The 19,729-nt window shown below is 48.3% G+C and overlaps 1 protein-coding gene and 1 long non-coding RNA gene across 2 annotated transcripts; one reads left to right on the top strand and one right to left on the bottom strand.

Annotated features, from left to right (window-relative positions):
- Positions 1-3,729: 3,729 nt before the first annotated feature.
- On the top strand, positions 3,730-7,203 carry LOC117854544 (cytochrome P450 734A6). The gene is made up of 5 exons (XM_034736771.2): positions 3,730-4,221; positions 5,325-5,548; positions 5,640-5,887; positions 5,983-6,361; positions 6,467-7,203. Exons 1-5 carry the CDS (start codon positions 3,948-3,950, stop codon positions 6,923-6,925), a joined length of 1,584 nt encoding a protein of 527 aa, XP_034592662.1. The 5' UTR covers positions 3,730-3,947; the 3' UTR covers positions 6,926-7,203.
- Positions 7,204-7,403: 200 nt separating this feature from the next.
- LOC117854547 (uncharacterized) lies at positions 7,404-17,548 on the bottom strand. The gene is made up of 5 exons (XR_011898357.1): positions 11,023-17,548; positions 10,108-10,288; positions 8,534-9,002; positions 8,253-8,461; positions 7,404-8,155 (listed from the first exon to the last, which is right to left on the bottom strand). It is a non-coding gene; the product is annotated as an uncharacterized lncRNA (long non-coding RNA).
- Between the last annotated feature and the right edge of the window lie 2,181 nt (positions 17,549-19,729).

Here is a 19,729-nt window from a genome sequence, read left to right as displayed (position 1 = left end):
TTCTTGGACGGAATGTGGGAATAAAAGAAAGGCGCATGATTATAGTTGTGCACAATACCTCAATACCATACATTACTTTCTTGTACATTGTCCACTACCAAAAAGATCGCCCATGCTAGCTTGATGTATTAGTGACGTCTAATATGTGTCTAGCATGCATCCCATAAGGGTATATATGTGGCCATCTTTTACCTCTATTTCTTTGCTGCAATTTTGAGCCAGGTATGCATTTAAGTATGGGTCTGACTTGCAAATAAAAAATCAACTATCCCACTTAGCCGGAGAGAATCTTATTCTATATGGATGGTCTTTAGCAATATGGGTACCCATAAGCCTGCAACTTTCTAAGGACTCCCTGCACAATGCTGAGCCAGGCCATGTAGCTTTATAAGGACCGTGTGGCTGCCTAAAGTTTTGGCACTAGGGAAAAGCCATTCTATCACAGGCACAAATCTCAAAGCAGATAACGTAAATGCTCGGTGCTTAGTAGGGGGCATGTTTTTTACCGGTCAAAAACTTGCTTATTTGTGGGTGGATCCGACGATGTCAGCTGATGCCAGCACTTGCATCCCTACTCGTAGAACTACGCCAGGGAGAGACGGGCATTATTAATTATTCCTCATCGTCTGATTACTGCTTCCTGCTAACACTTTGGTTATTCAACAAGAAAAGCACTGAGATTCTAATGATTGCAGGTACCGGTAGGACGTGACCGTGACCGATCAAAGCTGAATTGATCCGTTGCAGTTGAAGCTGTCTTGAGCCCCGGCCGCCCACTCCAACATGTCACGAACTGTGTGATCGTCCATCGTCCACTCATTTTTCACGCGCTCATGCATGCGCCGCGCCAAACAGGCTCATCCACAGTACATGCGCAGACAGTGCAAGGCGAGACGATGAGACGGCAATGTGGCGATCAGGCGATGCATACGTCAGACTGGGCACAAACTGTAGGCGACGCGTTGGCTGCTCAATCTCACGTTTTTACCTGATCTGGCCGTGGTGTAGTGCGTGAAGCATCAGGTAAACCTGGACCTGGACCTGGACCCGGCCCTGCTCCTCTATCTCCAATGCATGGCACGTCAAGTCTTTTCCTATCACCCGGCCGGCCCCCAGCTAGCTGCTGCTTGCCTGCCCTAGCTCATCAGCTCATGGGTCATGGCCGCGGCCGGCCGGCCGGCCGCACGCAGCAACAGCGTGGATGCAGTGCCCCTAAGCCTATGAGCTCTTCACATCGACCGATCACACAGCACCCAGAAGGAAACTTTGGCACTTTCCTCACCGGCCGGCACAGCGTTTCATGGCGCAACAGTGACCCCGATCCATCAAGCCTGGATCTTGTTCATCGATCGATGGACCGGTGCTACCCTTAGCCACCGCACAAACATCTGATGCATCAGAAGATCAAAGCCTTTTGGTGATGCAAAGCATGTTGCAGGTATCAGATTTATATATATACATATATGTATATATGCAAAGCCTACGTATACATGTGCTTGGGCTAAATCTGCCGCCCCAGTTGTAGCAGGGGGAACAGAAATGGCCCAAGCAGGCCAGCGACACGCCAGGTGAGCAGTGGGGAGGCTCCGATCCGTCCGCTCCGCTCCGCTAGCTCTCCGGTGTGGCGTACAACCCAGCGATGCCTGCCTGCCAGTTGTGCGCCTTGTTGTGCAACGTCATGTCGCTGGGAGCAAAGCTAGCTACGAGCTAGCATGCACCACCGCCGCTAGGATCGGAGAGTGGACTCTACAAGGCTTTTAGGCAACATGTACATGCTGTGACGTAGTGGTACACTATATAGCTCTTTCCCCTTCAATGATGCTGAGTCATCAATGGGCAGTCTAGTGTATGGGAACAGCTTGCTGTACCATCAGTCCATCACCAAGGGCACAAAAATGTTGCAAATTTAAAAGCAGCTAGCTGATCTCAGGTATCTCCAGCACCCTGCTGCAGGCAGCCTTGTGACCTTATTGGTTCCATGAATCAGTGTGTGTCAACTTTGGCATGGGTACCACTCACATTCATGTCCAATAGTACAGGAGTATGTGGTAAAAAGTTGCATAGTAACTTCTCCAGAAATCAGAATGAATGGCTCCAAACCAAGAGAGAGGCTCCTAGCAAGTTTTTTGGGCTCGAGTTTCACACAGAAATGGAGAGAGGGTATGATATTCTGGGAGGGAGGAGCTAACGGCACTGAACTGTTCGGTTGGCACGTTACAATGGAACAAGATGCAATCAATGTAGCGAACGTCACTTTGTTAAAAAAGCAAGGCACACCAGATAAGGCTCCCCTCCAATTCCGGGGGGCTTGATGTGTACACAAACAAACCCGACCAGAAACGGATTGCAAGAGTCCACTGGGAAAAGAGGGGCGGCGCAGAAACGGAGTCCGTTGCAACAGTCCACATGGGAAAGTAGCTAGAGGAGGAATATGCACAAGCGCAAGTGGAGTTTGTTGCGTTGCATGCGATATGAAGATGATGCAGGCAGTGTTCATGAACCTGACTGACCTTTGGTTTATCAGTCACCTTCATCTCGGCCATATGAACCTTAGATAGGAAAACTAAACATGTTAGCAAACTATTTTATTCTTCTTTTTCGATTTGTATCAAATGAAGCCTACTGCCTGCCAACCCTAACATTGGCATGGTGGCAAGCACACATAGCCGTAGCTCCAATTTCCCCTGCAGTCACCTTTCCCTTTTTTCCTCCTACTAAAAATCAAATGATCCTACACCAAAAGCAAAGATTTTAGGCGGCCTTGTCTCTTCTGCGCCCCAAGGCTCGGGGGAGTACCCCCACATGCCACACAACCTTTTTCTCCCCCATCTCCGTCCAAGGCTCCATCCCCGAAAGGCAGAACACCCATAGGCTGATAGGCCATAGCTGAGCTGATACAACAAGAATACGCATCCACACATGTCACCCAAGAGATCTCATCAATCTCGTCAGTCGCCAAAGCACACCCCACCAACACCGTAAAAAGGTGTCACTCGCGTAATAAACTCCCAAAACAACCAGAGCGGATAACCGGAGAGAGAGGGTCATAGAGAGGAGTTACTTGCTGACTGCTGTCATGAATCAGCTGGCGCACACAGAGCCCGTAACTGTCAAGGCAGAGAAGAGGATAAAGCAATGCTTGTAATGTTGCTATGCCTTTACACACAGAGCCCGTAACTGTCATTGATTTGCTGATTTGCGTGAAGAATGCTAGAGTTGTACAGACGAGTAATGCATACACTTGAGGATGATACTGCGAGTATATCAGGTTACCAGAGCAGAGCAGATGCAGTGCGTACCAGGATGGCAGAGATGGGATGGCTGGAGGCGGCTCACTGGCTCGGGGAGGCCAGACCAGAGCGCGCCCAGTGCTCTGCTCTCTCCTCCAGAGCCTGCCGCGCCGCGAGTGGAATGGAACAGCGCTGGCACGTCAGAGAGCGCGCCGCCCCCGTGGGGCCCACGCGCGGGAGAGGCGCCGGGACGGAAGAAAACAAAGTTGCCAATTCGGGTTGACCCCGCCATTAATCCCCGCGACGGCGGCCCCAGCGGCGCCGGCCCTGCGTTCTCCCTCCGCACATCCCTCGCCCGCCCGAGTTGCCTCTCCCTCCAATTCTTTTTATTATTTACCATGCTGCCCCTCCCCCTCTCCGCCAAATCCTGCCACGCTACAACTAACTAATCCTACACATGACACACACACAACCAGCGGCCAGCAACAGGGCCAAGCGCCCAAGCCCCGATCCCGCTCCTATATAAATCCGCCTCGCCTCCTTTTTCTCTCCTCACCACGTCTCCCCCTCTCCTCCCCTGCCACCTCACGCGACGCGCTGCTGCTAGTACAACAGACGCAAGAAACAGGCAGCCCGCTCTCGCTCCCTCCCTCCCTCTCTCTCTCTGTAGTATTGGACACCACCTCCTCACATACATCCGTTGGTGCTCGGCCACCGATGGGGTGGTGCTGGGCGGCGGCGGCGGTGCTTGCGGCGGCGTACATGGCGGCGAAGCTGATGGAGGTGCTGTGGTGGCGGCCGCGGCGGGTGGAGGAGCACTTCGCGCGGCAGGGGATCAGGGGCCCCCGCTACCGCTTCTTCGTCGGCTGCGTCCGCGAGATGGTGGCGCTCATGGTCGCCGCCTCCGCCAACCCAATGCCGCGCCCCTACCGCTCCCACAACGTGCTCCCGCGCGTCCTCGCCTTCTACCACCACTGGAGGAAAATCTACGGTACGCGCCCTCGTTCGCTCTCTCCGGGTGGGTTCATGGCTTCATGTGTTCGTGTCCATGACTACAGAAAATCCTCTGTCTCTCGATGCCAGACAGAGTAGTCCAGGCTCTGTTTTCTTCTTTCTCGGCCGCACCAGTCCTCCTTTCCTCCGTGTTCTCTGTTACGGTGGTTACCTGCTACGGAAAGCAAAGCAAAGCAGAGAGAGGAAACGGGATGGAGAGGGAAGCCTCTGCCGGTCGAATTGACATGAGCATGGCCAGGAGAGAGAGACCACGACGGACCGACGACCGGAGACCGTCGGCATCGGCAGCGGCAACAAGTTGCGGTTGCGCGCCATGCGTCTTGTTCCCAGGATGCTGCCGCCTTTGGGCGACACGCATTTAGTGGGCATGTCGAGGGCGCGCCCCTGGGTCTGTCGGAGCGGTTTGCCGTAGTTGTCTCTCGTTTTCGCTGTCCCCCGGCTGCAGCCCGGTTAGGTGGCCAGGGTCTATTTCCCTACTTGCCGCGGCGCCCCCGCGCACCGCCACCCCCCCCCCCCCCCCCCCCCCCCCCCCCCCCCCCAACCCCACCCCACCCCCGCGACATGAGCCTACACATCTCCCTTTCTGCCTGCTCCCCCCGCCACCCCGTCCTGTCCCGCCCGCCACCGTCTCCATCATATTCACTCCCCACCCCCGGCCTCGCGCCCGCCGCCCGCGGGCGGCCGCGACCTGTGTCCCCAGCCTCCGGCCCATCCGTCGCCACGCCGCGGCCGCTGCCACCACCTGCCCTGCCCCTCACCTCGTGTCGTGTTGCCATCCGGTAGGGCAGCGGCGGCGCGGCGTGTGCCGCGGCCGCGGGGGTACAGGGTGTTGTAGCGTACCTGCTCCGCCTCGGCGTGTACTACGTGGTGTTGTCTTGCGTCGGCATCGCCGGCATCTCGCCCTGCCATGTCCCGTCCCTGCCTCCCTCCCCTTGGCAGCTGGTGGGATGCTTGCTGTGCTGACGTGGTGTAACATGGCCTCCCTGGCCAATCATTGGCTGCCTCGTCGTCGGCTTGTCACGCTCACGCTCAGGGCCCGTGCCTCGCTCTCTGATTAATCTTGCCTCTTCCTTACTCCAGGCTCCACGTTCTTGATATGGTTCGGCCCGACGCCGAGGCTCGCCGTCGCCGACCCCGACCTCATCCGGGAGATCCTCGTGTCCCGCGCCGACCACTTCGACCGCTACGAGTCGCACCCAATGGTGCGCCAGCTCGAGGGCGAGGGCCTCGTCAGCCTGCGCGGCGATAAGTGGGCGCACCGCCGCCGGGTGCTCACGCCGGCGTTCCACATGGAGAATCTCAAGGTCAGACAGCCAGCCTGCAAGCCTTGCCTCTGCAACGATCTTCTTCTTGTTGTGGTGAATTGTACTGATGGCACATTGGGACGGAATGCAGCTGCTGCTGCCGTTCGTGGGGAGGACGGTGGTCGACATGGTGGACAAGTGGCGCGACATGGCCGCGGCGGGGTCCGGCGAGGTCGAGATCGACGTGTCCGAGTGGTTCCAGGTGGTGACGGAGGACGCCATCACCCGCACGGCCTTCGGCCGGAGCTACGAGGACGGCAAGGCCGTCTTCAAGCTCCAGACCCAGCTCATGGCCTTCGCCTCCGAGGCATTCCGCAAGGTCTTCATCCCTGGATACAGGTAACCAATCAACTAACGTGACGTCATAATTCAATGTTTTGTGCTCTAATTATCTATAAAGAACTGACATGGTTTCCATGCGTGTATGTGTACAGGTTCTTGCCAACCAGGAAGAACACGAGCTCGTGGAAGCTGGACAAGGAGATCAGGAAGAACCTTGTGACGCTCATTAGCCGGCGACAGGAAGCCGCAGACGACGAGAAGCTCAGCGGGTGTGCCAAGGACCTCCTCGGGCTCATGATCAACGCGAGCAGCAACGGCGGCAAGGTGAGCCCCATCACCGTGAACGACATCGTGGAGGAGTGCAAGACGTTCTTCTTCGCCGGCAAGCAGACGACGTCGAACCTCCTGACGTGGACCACCGTCGTGCTCGCAATGCACCCCGAGTGGCAGGAGCTCGCCCGGCAGGAGGTCCTCGACGTCTGCGGCGCTCATGACATCCCCTCCCGCGAGCAGCTCGTCAAGCTCAAGACAGTAAGCTCTCGCGCCCCCTCCCTGACAAAATTCTCTGATCACCCGATGAGATTAACAATGTCCGATCCGGCGATGAGCTGACTCGTGCTGGGGTCTCATTGGCAGCTCGGGATGATCCTGAACGAGACGCTGCGGCTGTACCCGCCGGCGGTGGCGACGGTGCGCCGTGCCAAGGCCGACGTGGAGCTCGGCGGGTGCCTGATCCCACGTGACACGGAGCTGCTGATTCCGATCATGGCCCTGCACCACGACGCCCGGCTGTGGGGCCCTGATGCCACGCAGTTCAACCCGGCGCGGTTCGCCAGGGGCGTGGCGCAGGCCGCCGCGCACCCGACGGCGTTCATCCCGTTCGGGCTCGGCGCCCGGATGTGCATCGGCCAGAACCTGGCGCTCCTGGAGGCCAAGCTCACCGTGGCCATCATCCTCCAGCGGTTCGACTTCCGGCTATCTCCCAGCTACCTCCACGCGCCGACGGTCCTGATGCTCCTCCACCCGCAGTACGGGGCGCCGGTCATCTTCCGGCCTCGATCATCCGAGCCGTCCGATCATAATCGGGGCATGTGAGAATATGATGAAGCTACTAACCAACCTTGTCAGTGTCGATTGCACCTGGCAGAATGACCAATAACCTTCCTCAGGCTCAAGATGAGCTTACTGCTTTGTCCTCAAGACGAGCACAAAGAAGCACCCCACTGTACTGTACTAACATATATATACTGCTGAAGACGGCAGCAGCAGCAGCAGATTAGATTAGTAGAGAAGAAGCGAGTAGGAGCGTAGAAGGCTTGACCTGTGCCTCCCAATTTTTCAGTCGTTTTGGGTTGATGATTTCCTTCCTTCCATCTTGGATGAGGTTTTGCCGGGTGTGGTTGGTGTGTGAAGGATTGCAAACTGTACACATGTCGTGTCCCGTCTGTTCTTGATACATGAATGAAGGAAGGAAAAAAAAAGGTGACCAGGGAAAAAGAGAGCGCCAAAAGGGGGAATGCGGGCGTATGGTAGATGCATGCATGACCACAGTGCGTCTGTTTACTTCCCTGTCATTGTTCTCTCCTCTCTGTGGTCCTCTTGTGATGCAGACCAGAAGCCATTAAAGGAAGAGATGGGTGCCTTGCCGGGTGCTGGCCATTTAAGAGTACCTTGCAAAGGGAACAAACGGGTGTGCCACTGCCACAGCCGGCGGAAGAGTAACCAAACGCGGCAGCCAAGAAAGCAAGCAGCAGCAGGTGGTGGAGTGGATATAAACCAGACTGATGGCAGCGGCGGCGTACGATGCGAATCATCAGCACCTGCTCTGATCTGCCAGCGCCAGTGCGCCACCACCACCCCATCCATCATCAGCTTCAATTCATTGCCACCTCTCTGCGAGGCCGCGGCATCAATGTGTTGGATAGATCATGGATGGCGTCCAAGGCTTGTACTGGTACGGTGCCCCGCCGGCCACCAAGCTGTCACCGGCCGCGGGCCGACCAGAGGACCAGAACTGTAGCGGCCGATGAGCCTCGCCTCCTCCCCATAAAGGCGCGGCGAGGAGTGGGTTGGGGGGCCCTGTCGCGGTGGTGGTGGTGGTGGCGCTCGGCCCTGCCACTGTTCATCTCCCCTGTCAAACTGCGCTGGCCGGGCACAGCAGCAGCACACTGCCATATTGCGTTGCTTCGAGAGAGCGGAATGGCGATGGGGTGGTGAGATGGCCACCTGCAAATGCCGCTGGATTGGCCTGACTCCACCGGTTGTGGGGGAGCAGTGAGTGAGCGAGTACTCGCGACAGGCAGGCGAGGGCTTTGCTCTTGGGATCTGCAAAAATGATTCAAATTTAGCTTTGGATCTGGATCATGCCAAGTAGTACAGCTCAGGTTCATTTCATGGAGCACAAGAACTCCGCCCTGCTCACCTGCTTACCGGTTTTTACGGGATTAAACAACTGCAGGTTTCCATGCAGGCACTGAGGCACAGTTGTCTTGCACAGTAGAATGTCTTGCAACTCCGGAATTAGATATACTGATGATGACGACTGATGTGCTGTTACAAGCAGCTGATGCGGCTGTGATTTGCTGGACTCGTGCTGCTTCTTGTGTTAAAGAATCAGGGGCACTCCACAAGCTGCAGAAAACCATCTAGTATCAGCACAAACAAGCCGCCGTCTAGGGGTAATTGAAAACCAAAAGTACCTACCATATGCCTACAGCTCCAATCATTCATCCGTAGGAAAACAAAAGGTACTCTGCCAAGTGTGCTGTATTTGTACAGCAGCATTTACATATACCCCATCGGACTGTTCCTGCATCAAAGGTTTCACAGGGTGCAAGTGGTAGCATGATGCCGGTATGTATAGTTTCCTTGCCAGAATCAAAGTTTCAAGTGCATGGCTCCTTTTTACCTCATTCGTGAAAAAAGGCAAAGGCATTAACAGAGCAGCCACTGCACTGGCCAGGTGGAGCGCAGGCTCTTCTCCCCACCTGAGGGAGTTGCCTCCATCAAATGCCTTTCTCTTCTTCCCAAGGTCCGGTTCAATTGGGCAAGCAGAAAAAACTCATGGCAGCGCGACATCCAACATCTATTGCCCATTCTTCACCACAAGGTATTGCCAAACTCCTTTAGGGCTGTCGCTTCATTCCTACCCACCCTTTTCCTTTCAGAAATGCTGAAACAACAGACACTGAAATATATCAGAATTCAGAACCGTAGTGTTTTTACATGTTCGCTACCACTTTTGTCTAGTGCCAAGACGCAAATGCAGCCAACAGGCTCCAGAAAAATACAACTGAAAGTTAACATGTTACGACTCTGAGCAATCACATGTATACAACCAATTAATGCAATTTAATTCGGAATTCAAGTCGGGAGGGGAATGGAGGTGTTATGGGGAAGAAAGCTTTCATCCTAGAGATCTCCAAAGGGCTCCACCCCCGTGTTCCTCTCGAAGGGAAGCTCTAGATTTGTAGCTCCCATGTGTTTCTGGTCCCCATAACGGAAGGCATGTGCCAGAGGGCATCCTTCCTTTGCCCTCCATAGTCCATACTAGTGAGATGACATTCTTCTTCCCTATCCCAGCAACGTGCCATAAAGAAATGAGGCAATTGACATGCTAAAGAGCATGTGACCCCAACACACCGCATGATCACCTTTGCAACTATAATAAACACACAATGGGTTAACCCTGTTGATTGTTTTCACGAATAGGGTTAGGGCTAACTACTGCATACCACACAACTGGGGATACTGGGCCCTCCACTACCCCTAGCCGACATGAGAAGCATGCTTTATTATCAAAATCCGGACGCCTAGAAACACCTTTATCATCACGATGGCGGCATGAAAAGTCGTGAAACATAAACAAATGAGCAACTTATGGACAAGTTTATAGGAGGAAGTTATGTTTAGCCTCACTAGGAGGGTTAGGACCGTTGCAGAGCATAGTGAAAAACATCAGACAGCATGGGACTACACTGACATTTGTAAATGATCCTAATGCGTGATGCAAATTCACAACATGGTGCAAAAGTGTGCAACATTAGATTTCTGCATGCAATGATCATAACAGGCTAGCTTTCTTTTCGGGACTCATCATTCATGTGATCGAAGCATGCAAAGAGAAGTACTTTGCAGTAGCAAATGATAAGGACCATGGATTCGGACTTTAGGATGGTTGGATGCATGTTGCAGGATGATACAAATTCAAAATGGATACCGCGAGCAGAAAAGGGAGGGAAAGTCGGGAGGGATGGGACAAGTGGATCTCTTAATACCAGGGAATCATCTCTTGTCCTTTCTCTACTGTAGTCCCTTTTGTTTGTTAATTTGTGCAATCTGGTTCCCCTCCTAGGGGCAACACACAGCTGCTTGTACATCTCACCAATAATCTCCAGATCTCTGCTGCTAGTCAAGTATGTGAATCTCCAGGAACCTTCTTTCCTTACACCAATCAATCTGAAACACAAATAATTATTCACTCTTGGGGAGCTTTCCAAAAAAGATCTTCAGTCTTCATGTAATAATTGTTTTTTGAAACGAGATGTAATAATTATTCATACTACAAAAAAGAGATTGCACGATCATAAGAACTTGAATAACAGTAGCTGATATTATAGTATCAGAATCGCCAGCTAATGTAAAGTAGCTGAATCAAGGCACCCTCCATGTGATAAAAAACAAATGGCACTCCTATACTGGTATTTATACTGTAATATATAAAGTAATGAATTAATCAGGATACATGCATACCAATGCTATATGGATATTGCATTTCTAAAAAAAAACTAAAGGTTGTGCAACACTTGTACTAGTACAGAACCTCCAAGTGGTGAAACATAACTTAGTCATTACAAAAAGTGTCTACCAGCACTAAAATGGAACCTTGTTGCCTTTTTAAGTCAGGCCAACTAAAAAACAAATGGACACAGTACGTTCTCGTACAATGATGGAAGGGTGACTTGTTAACCCATCAGTGCACTGTGCAGCCACTCATCTACTATAAATACTGTTACGTACTTGTGTAATTTATAATATACTCAAAATAATATGAGCTAACAATAAATCAGATATGCACGTGAATTCACTGATGAAGCGATACAGGAAGGCCCAATGTTACTGTGAAACACTACAAAACATTCAAGCCAAATTCTCAAAATACAAATTTAAGAAGGGTATAAAACTGGCATTACCATTGCAGATTCCATATTGTTTGCAAGCGAAGCTTTCCTGTTTATCTTTTTTTTCAGAAACAAATACCACTGTCGTTATAAAGGCAATACATCACGTTTGATTCTTGAGGAGATTTGAGTAGACCTCACAAATATCTTGTCAGCTAGTAGCAAGGCTAATTTAAGTCCTTTTGTCATTTCTCTGCAGCACCTACAGGGTGTAGCTATACTGGAACTGATTGGCACAGAGGGAAAATGAAATGCCTAAACAAACAACAACTCATGAGAGGCAGCAAAGGTTCGAATCAAAATGAGCCGCTGGTACGGAAACATAACAGAGCACATGCTGGGTAACGGAATGAATTAATGTAATGGTCCACCATTGTGTATTGCAGCACTGGTTCTACCACCAAACACAGACCTGATTTTGAAGCAAGAAAACACTGAGCAAGTGACAGAAAATACATGTAAAAGATCCCCTCTCCCGTACCTTCCGGCACAGACCAAATGACAGGATCCAGAGGGTCTACCGTCACATGGCACAGCAGATCCTCCAGAAAGCTTCCCGTCTGTTAACAAACTGTACCTCCGACAGCCGTCCGACCAACGTCTGCACAGCTGTGATGGGGGTGTGGAACGCCGTATTTTAACAAAGACAAACAACCCCCAAGCTCTCCCCTAATTCCAATACCACCACAGAAAACAAATCACAGGGACACTCACATGCCAACCAAACCTTCTCCCAACTCTAAAGATATGATGAGCATGACATGCATGGAGTGCACAGCCCCATGGATTCCAGCTCATATACTTAGCAAGTGAGACCTCGAAGACCCCAAATCTACTAGTTAACTACCATTAAAAGTCCCCAGTACATTCCCTAAGTTCCATGACCATTGTGCTACTCAAATCCTTCATCAAGTAGCACATCTGTTTTCTGATTAGTCTGATTAACTTGAAGCAGTAAGTCTATGCAAACCGTTGTGGCCCTTGGCCCTTGAATTATGCCAATCTGTCGGGGAGTAGTAGACAGCAGCAGCGCGCCAAGCTGCTTCCTGATGATTGAAGTGCTTTCAGCTTTCACTGCCCTCAAAGCAAGACAGTTGCTTGGCTACCTTTATGTTAATTGATAAATGAATTCAATGCTGTTATCAAATTAGCTGCATCCACTGGCATGCACAGTGCAGGGAGCAAAGCAAGATCGGTACAAGTATTTCATTACCATAACTTCCAGTGGGGCTTGACCCAATGACGTAGTCCACTCCAGATTGAGAGCAGATTTGAAGATAAATAACTAACTGCTGATATTACATATCTTGCACAAAGTGTTCTATACATGCATTTGTAGCCGTCTTTATGATCTGAGTAGCAAATGCAGGATAACAGTCATATCCACTGAGGGTTTGTTTGAATACGCCCATTCTCCATGTGGACTGGAGGGGACTGGCGAATTGAGGGGAAAATTAGTTCATTCCTCCTCGAGTCGACCCCCTCAAATCCACAAGGGGAATTGTTTATCCAAACTAGCTCTTAAATGGCTGGTAATCATGCATTAGAACTCTTCATAGCTATCGAAGAACTTGTTTCATATCCTAAAATTTTCAATGCTCAAGGAGATATGCACAGTTAACACGAGATAGGCTAATAGAATAATGAACCCGATGGTCAGTAGATAGGGATTGGATGAAGACAAACAAAAAAGTCTGTTATATACTATTGATAATCCAGTGGTTTGTTATTCACTACTTGCTAAATGATGCTAATCAGTATGTCAGTATGTGGCAGAGGCACAATTTGATGAATTTGTACAAAATATTATATGCTATTAGTACAACGCCAAGCTCTAACCATTGAGCTAAGTGGACATACATAAAAGAAAGTGTAACAAAATCTTTCATTTCTACATAATTAAAAAAGTGTATAGGTATCTCAGTGCTAAATAAAATGAAAACATCGAGTTTCTAGGGTTTTTTTTCGGTTCAGATTTAGATGGAACTATTTAGCAAATACACACATACTGAATTAAGAAAATCACACAGGTCAGATTAGCGATATATCAATCTTCAAATGTAAAGAGAAGCAAAACGTGGTGCAGAAACCCACAAGACAATTGAGTAACAAAACTACTAAGGATCTATTGGTTCTCGACCAGACCTGGCCACACCGAGGTTCAGGCGGCGCCAGACTTGTAGCAGAAAAAAAAGTTGCCAAGCTTTTGGCAAGAATTGCTGAGAAAAACCACTGAGCGGCCATTGAGGCCAGTGCAGCACACCGCAGGTTGAGTCACAAAGCAAACACAGGCTAACATGAGGTGCGGCGAGCTGTGGCAAGCTCTGGACAGGAACCAAACACGCCCTAACAATCAAGGTTACACACTTGCATGTGACACAATCGAACCGAACAAGATCAGGGGAAAAAATAGGCGAAATGTTTAGCAAAGTTTTAAGTAACCATTTTTATGAATATTAGAACACAAAACTCAGTTACGTCACACATAACCCTGTAGGCTCGTCATTTTGTAGTCCCCACAAGACAATTTTGTAATTCATTTCTATGCATCTCTCATATTTATGTACAACATAAGCATATCACAGATGATAATCAACAGATTGTATTGTGAATTTATAATTAATGCTAACATATATTTTTCTCAATATGCCAATCAAAATATCTAATAGACTGGACATTTTATTTCTAAAAACTTTCAAAATGTTTTCTAAGCATCAGTGTGATTAAATGTTTACTCTGTTTTATTAGGCTACACCTAACCATGATACAGCATGAGATGCATGCCTGCACATTTCTTTATCTAAGACTACAGTGTCCTTTTTGTTTTGGTCCAAATCACAACGATAACATATACATCTTATATTTTGTTGATTAAACTCACTTAAGAATTTCATCTATTAAGGTTTCTACACCAGAGCATCAGGAACACCGATCATTATGGATTTCTAATGTGCCTTCATTTGTTAACTTGGATACCCAGCATCTAAGCATAGAGCCTGCCTGACATTCAAGGTTGACATATTCAGTCAATGACAAAAAGGCTAAAGTACAAAATTAGGTAACAATTTATGAGAAACAATCATTCTAATTTATAGACTACATTTTAGTTGTAAATCACATAGAACATTTTTTCTAGACCAAAATGTTGAATAACCCATAGCTTTCCAAACTGATTGGTGTATAACTTGTCAAAGGCCACAAGAAACATACCAACATGGGAATATGTGATTCATACCTGTCATGTCAGATGCAAGAGCAGGCACGATGATCATGCCATTCATCTAAGAACCCAAGCTGTCACATGTCCTTCACGTGATTCTGCTCCTCTCTTCTTAAAGTGTACCACCACATGTATAATAGGGAATGGTGGCTGGTAGTCTGGCACAGTAGGCCAATTAAAAATGATGAGCAACTTAATTACCGCACAGCTCATTTCTCCAATCCTCCTTACCATGGCAGGTTCCACCAGTATAAGGGAATTATCACCTTGAAACTATGCTGGTGGGAATTATCACCTTGAAACTATCTGACATGAACAGGATGTGAAAAGCTATCAGAACTAAAATCTACTCGCTGTAGTCTGACATGAATCGAGAAGCCATTTAAGAGGAAGAACAGTCCAGATATATGGAGTACGCAGATGGTAAATGAAGCAGATATGTCTCTGAACTCTGCTACCAACCCATCAATATGCCAATGCTTTCCTAAGGAAAATAATTGGTAAATTACTGCAAATATGTAAGAACAGATAAACACAAGACTGGCAATCAATGCCTCTTGCACAGATGTGGGGCGGGAGGGAGGACCGGATTATCACTGTAAGCATAGCTGATAGCAGAACATATTCAGGACCAGGCTAGCCCAGCAGTATGCATTCAATTCAGTAATGATCATATTTACAGAGTCTGAACCTGAGTTGACTGGTCTGCATTCATCCTTGCTTACATGTACTTATCTAAGTGCAATTGTGATTTAGGGTGTTATAGCTCTGGCAGCAGGATAGCCGATGCCCTATTTTGAACAGCACTATCCCAATAAATCACTGTAAAACTAGCTTCCTCCAACTAGAAACTAATTGAATCATCGTTGCAGCCAAAAGATGAAACTCGTTGAGAAAAAAACCGGTTTAGTGTTTTTTTTTTTGAAGAAAGGGTTTAGTGTTATCCTAGTAACAGAAAAGAGTCGAAGTATGATGGAATACAGTCAAGTAACATAGCAACCTCAATAATGTCAAGTTTGCGACTTCTCAGATTGAAAAAGAAAAACAGCTGCCAGCTGCTCAATGCGGTGCAAGTTTGTATTTGTCAGACTGCAGATGTACTGATTATTCATGTAGTCAAAATCAGAATGTAGTATGATTGGCATCTTCAGTTTCCATGAAGGCATACTAGTACACTTGACAGTAAAATCTCTAATTACTAAGATATATGATCTGGAATGATACATAACTTCACATGGACAAGATATGGAGGGTCTACGCATATAGTGCCAGAACTAGAAAAAAAGCATCTCACCGGTAACAAATAGAAACCATTAGTCCATCGGCTAATTGAGAGTGGTTTTAATCTTCAGGTGTATCAGTGACATGGACATGATCCTGTCATCATTCCCCTCTTCCCATTACACAAAACATTTTTTTTATTTTTCATCCGTTACCACTTTGGCACCTGATCACGCTCTCAAATCCTCAGGTACCACCCAAATCTCATTTTCCTCCCCGTCCTCTAATCTACTGTCATAACAATCATTCTCAGTCACGCTGGATCCGAGAACCTAGGCTACCTTCCATGTAATCTATTAAACTAGTCCAATATCGTCTGCCACATATATTTGGCAGGTTTTCTGTATGTCATTAGCTTGTTTTTAGGAGACTTTTGCGACCTTGCTACAAATCAAATTTAACATAGATTAACTGAGCTAATGGTATGCAAAATAAGCTAATCAAATACAACTATCTCGAATATTTTGCAGCTGTGTATAACAAATATAAGAATTACAGAACTGAAGCCATTTGCATAAGCTCAGGTGTTACAACTTACAAGTTACAAGTGATAGCCACAGGGACAGCAGCCAAGAAGCATAGAACTATTCTGCAAGAAAACTGGGGGCTAAGATAAAGAAGACAGATTGAATGCATATGAAGTTTAAAATAGATGTATCAGCTCCATTTATATTCAATGAATGAGGGTTCTAACTGATTGAACAAATTTGATACTTGAAACCAGACCTACTAAATGAATTTTCTATTTCAGTTGCATGTATCACACTGATGTTTCAGTTTTATAATATTATTAAGAAGGTTTAAAGAACAAACAAGGACCCCTCAAATTTTTTAGTCAATTCCTTTTGTCAGTCCATGTGTTTGCTAACAGTCTGGAGCCTGTAGTTCTGCAGATAAAGGCAGCACTTGGATAATGGGGACTGAATGCATTGCTTGCTAATACTTGTATCACATTGTCCAAGAGCAACCAGAAGGAGATTATGCAATGTTGAACAAAGCACGAAAGCAATGTAGCGAGAACAGAGTACTGGAAATGGATTAATGTTACCCTTTTAATATGACTTATTACAGTCCTAGTTACAACGGACCAGATCATTCAGAACTGCCCCCCACAATCTAATAATTGATATTGATACAAGCACATGCTGCAGCAAAATCAAGTAAAATATAGTTATCATTAGTCTACAGTTTAACCAAAGTTATAAAATGCGTGGCGGGAAACACCAAAATGGACCGAATACGTAACAGGTGCACCGCATTCAGTTTCTCCGTGTAATCAGCTGAGCAATGTACATTGGCGGAACAACTATGCGTACGCACAAGGTCGAAAGCGTCAAGCACGTAATCCTACCGTGCATTCTTCGACCGGGGCACAATCGGTTCAATTCGGCGCAAATTTGGCGTAACTTTCGCAGGAATCCGTAACCCCACAACCCCATCCCCTTTATCTCATTCTCGGCGCACCCCGGCCGCAGCAGGCTGCAGCAATAGTTACGGATGAAGATACAGCCGCCCTAGCGCGCGGCGAGCCCGCCATGATTGGGGTAGGAATCCGGCAAGATCCAAGCGGGTAGAGACAAAGCGCGGGCGGGGAAGGGAACAAAAATCCAGGCAGGGAAGAGGGGGCGATCATGTACCGGCGCCTCCTAGGATCGTGGATCTTGTCGCGGCCCGCTTCCGCTTGTCATCATCTACCTCCCGCCACGCCTCGCGTCGCCTCCCGTACGCGCCGCTCACGCGCTCCGTTCCCCCATCCCAATCATTCGCGGCGGCGTCGCGTTCCGCGGTGTCGCAATCGCCCGCCCGTGTTTTTTGCCCTCGGTGTGGGGGGATTTGAACGGAGGAGAGGAGGGCAGGACACCTGGGCGACTGGGTGCCGCGGGGCCGGTCGGTGCGGCCGCGCGGAAGGAGGTTTTTGGGCGCCGCTTGTTTTTGGTGCCAACTGCCAAGCGTTTCTGCTGTTTCGGTTTGAAGAGGGTTGTGCGCGCCGGCCTGAATTGCAGTTGCAGCAACCTTAGAACAAAACCTTTTTGCTAATGTAATTGCCCGTAATTCTTGGTTTTTTATAATGATTTTTCCCTTATGCAAGGCCACTTGTCATTTGATTCTTCCCAAAACAAAATTAGATTTGAGAAATGATGCGGAAGAAAGGACGACGAGAGACAAGTTGTAGCGTGCCTCCGTTTTTGTTTTCGTTGAGCTTTATGTTTGCTTAGGATTAACACACCATGATGAGAACTGATATTGCATTTTTATTTTTATTTTTGTATTTTCAACATTTTAAATATGTCGAGTCTGGGTTTTGGTTTTAAACATACCGGCTATTTCAGCATTTTTAAAATTTCATGAGCCAAGTTTTAAAACATATTGAACACGTACATTGACATTGTTGTTTTAGGTTTGATATTTATCTAATTACTAATTTTTATCACCGAGTAAAAATGATAAACGAATAATAAATTATTGATCGCAACAAGGGTTACAAGGGGAAAGAAAAGGGCCGACTGTTTCCGTGCACTGGGCTGTGTTTTTTTTTTGAGAGGTGCACTGGGCTGTGTGTTAGGGAGGGGGTCGGTGGTTCTCTTCACACGGGCCTTATCTTGGGCTTATGTTTTCGATGAGGTCCATCAAACAAACGTGCCTTATCTTTCCTTGATGAAAGCACGTATGGCAAATTGGCCCGTAAATCAATCATACCACGTATGTTGGCCCACTTTGCACAAGGCCAGTTCTGAATGGACTCATGGCTCATCAAAAACCCTCCTGCCACTCACTGACTTCAGCAAACCAGCCCAGTAGTTCATGCCTTCTCCCTCTCCGTTTCTGCATAAGTTCGGAAATGCGAGTCTTATTTTTTTCTGGAACCTAAAAAAGTTCGGAGCGAGGGCCTGACAGAAAATTTGCCAGAACGAAAGCGTAGTCGACGCAGCCATAATTCTTCCGAAATGATAAATTGACAATGGCATCGAACCCGGCAACGACGACTGTGTTCCACGCCATATCCACATGGACGCTGCGACGGACGGACCAACGGCCGGGCCATTCCGTCTGAGCGGCGCGGCGTGCGCTGCGATCTGAGCGAGGATCCGAGCAGCAGTGCCGGCTCCGCCCACTTGCCCCTGCTCCTGCCCTTCGCTTTGGCGTGCCACGCCACCCGCCTCTGGCCTTTTTTTTTTTTGATCACCCGCCTCTGGCCCTTGTCCCCGGCGCCCTCGCGAGCATCACTAGCCTTTGTCCTTGGCCAGGCCCGTGGCCAGCTTTTGCACGATGCTTCTTTGTTCGCATCCGTGTTTCACCGTCAGCGATGAGCTGGTGATCTCCGACCATACGCAAAAAAGGAACGGGTCTAAGGCTCTAGGCATCTAGTCCTTCGTCCTTGCAGTACCAACATGTTCGGGTCCATTTAGCATGGCTCCTTCCGGTTTTAATTTCACCTAATTTGGTACCGTAAAAAGGAGCTGATTCATAACAAAATATATGAATATAGAAAAGATAAAATGACTAATAATTTAAGATGGAAAGAGTAGAACATTCTAGCTGCCTTGCATTATTTTCGCAACTTGTATATGATGGACAAAGCAAATGATCTATGGCTGAGCATACGGAAAAAAAACATGTGGTGTTTGTATGGAGTTTGTGCATGTATGTTTCCACTTATGGAATTTAAAGGTCGTCTACGTCTTTGCACGCTATGCAAAAAAAGCGGCTGTGCCAAAAGTATGGCGGATGATTTGTCGCTGAACTTTAGGCAGCTTACGGCGAGAAAAATGGACTTGGCGTTGTGGCAGCGTGGTACTCCACGCCGCGAGTTCGACAATGATCCAAACACCTGCCGCTGGTTAGGCGCAAAGTTGTCGTGCAATTGTCTTGACAAGTGGTATCATCTTGATTGGCCTAGATGCCCAAAATTATGTGTATTATGAAAAATGGAAGTATAAATCTTACCTAGTAACCTGGTTACTTTGAGATTGATGACATTATGCACAATTGCCGTCATGAGACCCATCCTAAGGCTTTTTTCATAGTGACTTGCTTTAGAGATTGTTAACTTAGACAATGGTGAAAATTGGTGCATTCTAATGAAATTTCTATAAGAAGAAGATGCGTGTTCATACTAAAAATAAATTTGAAGAATGTTAAAGCCCAAACGTAGCTTCCAGTTTTTTGGGCAGGGTCAACAAGAGTCCGAGATCAGGCCCATTTCGAACTCCCCCGAAC

This window comes from Setaria viridis, chromosome 5 (genome assembly GCF_005286985.2).
Source record: "Setaria viridis chromosome 5, Setaria_viridis_v4.0, whole genome shotgun sequence".
In the NCBI taxonomy this organism is placed as follows: Eukaryota; Viridiplantae; Streptophyta; class Magnoliopsida; order Poales; family Poaceae; genus Setaria; species Setaria viridis.
Note: the sequence above shows the minus strand (reverse complement) of the source record. Positions and strands in the feature narration are given on the sequence as shown.

What these genes read in the sequence shown, in the direction of transcription:
- LOC117854544 (XM_034736771.2), top strand. Translation starts at nt 3,948, where the DNA reads ATGGGGTGGTGCTGGGCGGCGGCGGCGGTGCTTGCGGCGGCGTACATG. An exon ending in CCACTGGAGGAAAATCTACG is followed by an intron (nt 4,222 to 5,324) that starts GTACGCGCCCTC and finishes TCCTTACTCCAG; the next exon opens with GCTCCACGTTCTTGATATGG. An exon ending in GTCTTCATCCCTGGATACAG is followed by an intron (nt 5,888 to 5,982) that starts GTAACCAATCAA and finishes GTATGTGTACAG; the next exon opens with GTTCTTGCCAACCAGGAAGA.